This window comes from Armigeres subalbatus, chromosome 3, assembly GCF_024139115.2.
Source record: "Armigeres subalbatus isolate Guangzhou_Male chromosome 3, GZ_Asu_2, whole genome shotgun sequence".
Classification (NCBI taxonomy): Eukaryota; Metazoa; Arthropoda; class Insecta; order Diptera; family Culicidae; genus Armigeres; species Armigeres subalbatus.
The window spans coordinates 382030496-382035808 of record NC_085141.1 but is presented as its reverse complement, the minus strand read 5'-3'; the positions used below and the strand labels follow the sequence as shown (position 1 = coordinate 382035808).

The window sequence follows — 5313 nt, the reverse complement described above, 5'->3', positions numbered from 1 at the left end:
TAGTCTGTTCCATTGTTTTCTTTTGAAAGTTGGCCAGATGGGCTCCGAAGTTATGGCCAAAATACATTTTTATGTGAAAAACGCTCAAATTTGAAGAATTTATGCTTAACCGATTTGCTCACAACAAGTAGCATTCGGCGGAGATTCATATCCCATTGCTTTCTTTTGAAAACTGGGCTGATTAAATCAGAAGCTATGGTCAAAATATTTTTTTTACGCAAAAAAGGTGTGAAAATTCTCGCCAATTTTTGATGTTTCCATTTTATCGCTGTGCTTGCAGCAAAGTGCGTTCGACGGAGAATCCTGCCCCATTGTTTCCCATTATAAACTGGGCTTATCGGACTCTGGACTCGGAATTTTTGGTCAATATACTGCAATAAAATTGAGGGGGTCAAACGTAAAAAGGTGTAAGTGACAAAAACTTAGTTTTGAGGAAAATGGGCGCAAAGTTTTTCAATATTTTTTCGTTTAATACAAATTGCATGGAAGTTCAAAAAATTACAAACTTTCTGCGAATTTTTACATTTATTATAAATATCGTACAAACTGCTCCTAAGCTCCTGAATTATTCCAAGAATTTGGAAGTCTAAAAAAGAACAATTATTTCAAATGTTTTGGAAGTCCATATGACAGTCAAAAACCTTTAATGGTTTTATATTTCTGTTGAATTGACCTCTCTAAATTACTTTTCACGATTTACAAAATGAGCGAGAAAGGCATCATCACCGTGAGGTGGATTAATTTGGGTTCTTATATTCACAGTATGTTGCAGACGTGCTACTTGGGTTTGGAGTGTCCCTTGAAAAGATTTCAAGGAGGGTTCAAAAACCGATCTGTATACTAATTAATCATATGAATGTATTGCTTCCGACGACGAGAAAGAAGCGTTCTATGCACAGCTGGAGCAGACATACGATGGATGCCCAATGCGGGAAGTCAAAATCGTCAACGGTGACATGAACGCTCAGGTAGGAGGGTAGGAAATGTATAGACCGGTCATCGGACCGGATAGTCTGCATACCGTATCGAACGACAACAACCAACGATGCATAAACTTTGCAGCCCCCCGCAGAATGGTAGTCCTAAGCACTTTCTTCCCCGCAAGAATATCCACAAGGCCACATGGAAATTACCTATATAAAGTAACGGAAAACCAAATCGACCACGTTCTAATCGACGGCAAGTTCTTCTCCAACATCACGAACGTACGCACTTACCGCAGTGCGAATATTGAATCCGACCTCTACCTAGTTGCAGTATGTCTGCGCTCAAAATTCTCGACCGTGATCAACACGCGTTGGAGTCGTCCGCCGCGGCTAAACATTGGGCGGCTACAAGACGGTAGACTAGCCCAAAACTACGCGCAGCAGCTGGAAGTGGCACTCCCAACGGAAGAGCAGCTAGGCGCAGCATCTCTTGAAGATGGCTGGAGAGGCTTCTTACAAACGAGCGTGAGGTAATCCAAAGGTGGCGGCAGCACTACGAAGAGCACCTGAATGGCGATATGGCAGACAACGGTGGTGGTATGGTAATGAACCTAGGAGCACGCGCGCAGGACATGCGACTTCCGGCTCCGAATATCCAGGAAATCCAGGAGGAGATCGGCCTGCTGAAAAACAACAAAGCCCCTTGAGTTGACCAACTACCAGGAGAGCTGTTTAAACACGGTGGTGAGGCACTAGCTAGAGCGCTGCACTGGGTGGCTACCAAGGTTTGGGAGGATGAGGTTCTGCCGCAGGAGTGGATGGAAGGTGTCGTGTGTCCCATCTACAAAAAGGGCGATAAGCTGGATTGTAGCAACTACCGCGCAATCACATTGCTGAACGCCGCCTACAAGGTACTCTCCCAAATTTTATGCCGTCGACTAACACCAATTGCAAGAGAGTTCGTGGGGCAGTACCAGGCGGGATTTATGGGTGAACGCTCTACCACAGACCAGGTGTTCGCCATACGTCAGGTATTGCAGAAATGCCGCAAATACAACGTGCCCATCATCATCTATTTATCGACTTCAAAGCCGCATATGATACAATCGATCGAGACCAGCTATGGCAGCTAATGCACAAAAGCAGATTTCCGGATAAACTGATACGGTTGATCAAGGCGACGATGGATCGGGTGATGTGCGTAGTTCGAGTTTCAGGGGCATTCTCGAGTCCCTTCGAAACGCGTAGAGGGTTACGGCAAGATGATGGTCTTTCGTGTCTGCTATTCAACATCGCTTTGGAGGGAGTAATACGAAGGGCAGGGATTGACACGAGTGGTACGATTTTCACGAAGTCCGTCCAGCTATTTGGTTTCGCCGACGACATTGATATCATGGCACGTAACTTTGAGAGGATGGAGGAAGCCTACATCAGACTGAAAAGCGAAGCTAAACGGATTGGACTAGTCATCAATACGTCGAAGACGAAGTACATGATAGAATGAGGCTCAAGAGATGTCAATGTAAGCCACCCATCACGAGTTTTTATCGGTGGTGACGAAATCGAGGTGGTAGAAGAATTTGTGTACTTGGGCTCACTGGTGACCGCCGATAACGATACCAGCAGAGAAATTCGGAGGCGCATAGTGGCTGGAAATCGTACGTACTTTGGATTCCGTAAGACGCTCCGATCGAACAGAGTTTGCCGCCGTACCAAACTGACTATCTACAAAACGCTTATAAGACCGGTAGTTCTTTACGGACACGAGACCTGGACGATGCTCGTGGAGGACCAACGCGCACTGGGAGTTTTTGAAAGGAAAGTGTTGCGCACCATCTATGGTGGGGTGCAGATGGCGGACGGTACGTGGAGGAGGCGAATGAACCACGAGTTGCATCAGCTGTTGGGAGAACCATCCATCGTTCACAGCGCGAAAATCGGAATACCACGGTGGGCTGGGCACGTAGCCAGAATGTCGGACAGTAATCGGGTGAAAATGGTTCTCGACAACGATCCGACGGGAACAAAAAGGCGAGGTGCACAGCGGACAAGGTGGATCGATCAGGTGGAGGACGATTTGCGGACCCTCCGTAGACTGCGTAGTTGGCAACGTGCAGCCATGGACCGAGCTGAATGGAGAAGACTTTTATGTGCAGCACAGGCCACTCCGGCCTTAGTCTGATAATAAATAAATAAATGTATTGCTTATAGTGAAGTTAAACGATTTACAATGATATGGAAATGCTAATATCATCTTCCAAACTTAGACGCACATGTTCATGATAGAATTAGGAGCGAAAGTCTAGATTTGATAGTTCCGTAAGAGTACGGCAGGCATGAAGAATGTTCTATAGAAGTGGATTTGAAAAGCGAACGGAGCAATATTTGTGAAGGTATAAATCTCACGACCTTCCTTCTGTCAAGCTCCCGTATGAAGAGGGAGGGAAAAGTATCAGCGTGGAAGCTGATCTCTCCACTGGCAAAATCCATTACAGTTACCCCGTGAGATTATTACATATACAGAAATGTGAAAAGACTTAGATAAATTATAAATAGACATTGGTTACGTACACGATTTGGACTCTTTTGTAAGGTTTAACGCCGATGTGAATGGTAATTGAATGGCAGGCTTATTTTTCCAAACAATCTAAGGCCAGTTCTCTATCGTTTTTTGAATCCATCATTGAACATGTGGTTCATGTAAATAGTGCGTTCTATGCGTGCTATCGTACAAGAATTACGAAAAACAAATCAAGTTTTGCATTGGTACATTTTATACAAATTTATCATCGTCAAATCCATGTTTGTTGCTTTAATTGTAGTTAAATGATTGTTTCTTTAAAATCTAAAACAAATCATCATTTAAAAAAAAATAGTAAAAATGTGCGTCATTCTGTTTGTGGAAGTAGTTAATATCTTTATCAATTGAATGTGTGTTGCACGTGCTTCCATCTGTTTATAGCATAATAACAGCTGTGCACTGCTGAATTATTTTGCTATTTTGAAGTACTTTTACCTTAGTTGCAAAAAGTAGCCCCTAGTACGATGCAGTTCGGTATACTGCTTACAACCTTTGTTGCAACGGCAACAGCGCTTCGGGTTCGCAGACATAAGGTTGCCCACAAGAGCCTGCAAGAAGCATCAATCGAGTGTAATAAATATAACGTTCACGGGGATTGCCTGGCACGTTGCGTAACATTGCTAACACGTGACTGGTACGATTCTTCCAACGGAATATCACCAGTGTACAGTCGCTTTTTCCAACCGGGTACGCATGACCGCTGCGGTATCGATCGGACCCAAAAATGCCTTCAGGCTAGAGTACCCACGACCACCTCGCTGGATACATGCTATCGGGCAACAGCATCGGTGCAGTGCTATATGGATCAGTACGGCGAGGTCAACGTGACCACTCCACAGTTCATCCGGTTCACCATCCTACAAGATGCGCGACTTGTGTACGAGTGTGCTACCATGTTGGGATACTCATCGCCAGAGCAGTTGAATGCCTTATTGAATGACAAGGAATTTCTCCGTCTGGAAACGCGTTGTGTGATGCGCTGTTTCATGATCCGATCGGGACTTTACAGCGACTCGGAAGGTCTCAACATGGCACGGTACTATGTTCAATGCGGGGGATACGAAGATAATTTCTATGAGCGGGTAGCTCAGTGCTCTGTCAAATTACGCCAAGAAATTCCCTGTGAGGACAAATGCACGCTATCTCAACGGCTGGCTACCGAATGCATTGGAGTGGATTACGCAACATCCACAATAATGCAACAGCAAGGTGACACACTCAATAGCGTTGTTGCTGCACAAGGGAGTAAAGTTTATAGTACGTATCAAACTGTTTCAAGTTTCCATGCCAGATGATGATTTAAAATGGTATTTTCCGTTACATGCTGATAGATTCAGAAACACTAACTGATAAGATGAATTCCCTTCTCTTATCGTGCACACTCTTGTATTATTTCAGTGGTTAATGACCAGAACGCGAACTCGAATGTCTCTTATCATGTGATGAGCAGTGGCGATTCGACGAAGATTGGAAACAAGGACTCCAGCTCCAAATTTGGAGGAAACGATTTAGAGGTTTTCATGCAGTCTATTACGAATAGACGATAATTTTGAAGTAAAATGAAATAATAAATTTATAGTTTAAAGCATACAACTAATCGAATATGCATAGATTATATCTGTGACACATTATTGCAACACTAACTCTAATTAGCATTGTAATTGAACAATACCGTATACTCTGTCTAGTAATTTTCAAGTAGTTTTCATCACTCTTTTTTAAGAAAAAATGGAAAGCTTGTGTGTTATATTTTGTCGCTTTCCTAAATTAAAGGGGCACAGTTATACAGTAATACAAGTAGTTTGG

The 5313-nt window shown here is 43.6% G+C and overlaps 1 protein-coding gene across 1 annotated transcript; it reads left to right on the top strand.

Moving 5' to 3' along the window:
- The first annotated feature begins 3971 nt into the window (after positions 1 to 3971).
- On the top strand, positions 3972 to 5054 carry LOC134222930 (general odorant-binding protein 45-like). The gene is made up of 2 exons (XM_062702076.1): positions 3972 to 4764; positions 4906 to 5054. The coding sequence occupies exons 1-2, from the start codon at positions 3972 to 3974 to the stop codon at positions 5052 to 5054; spliced, it is 942 nt and encodes a 313-aa protein (XP_062558060.1).
- Positions 5055 to 5313: the final 259 nt, after the last annotated feature.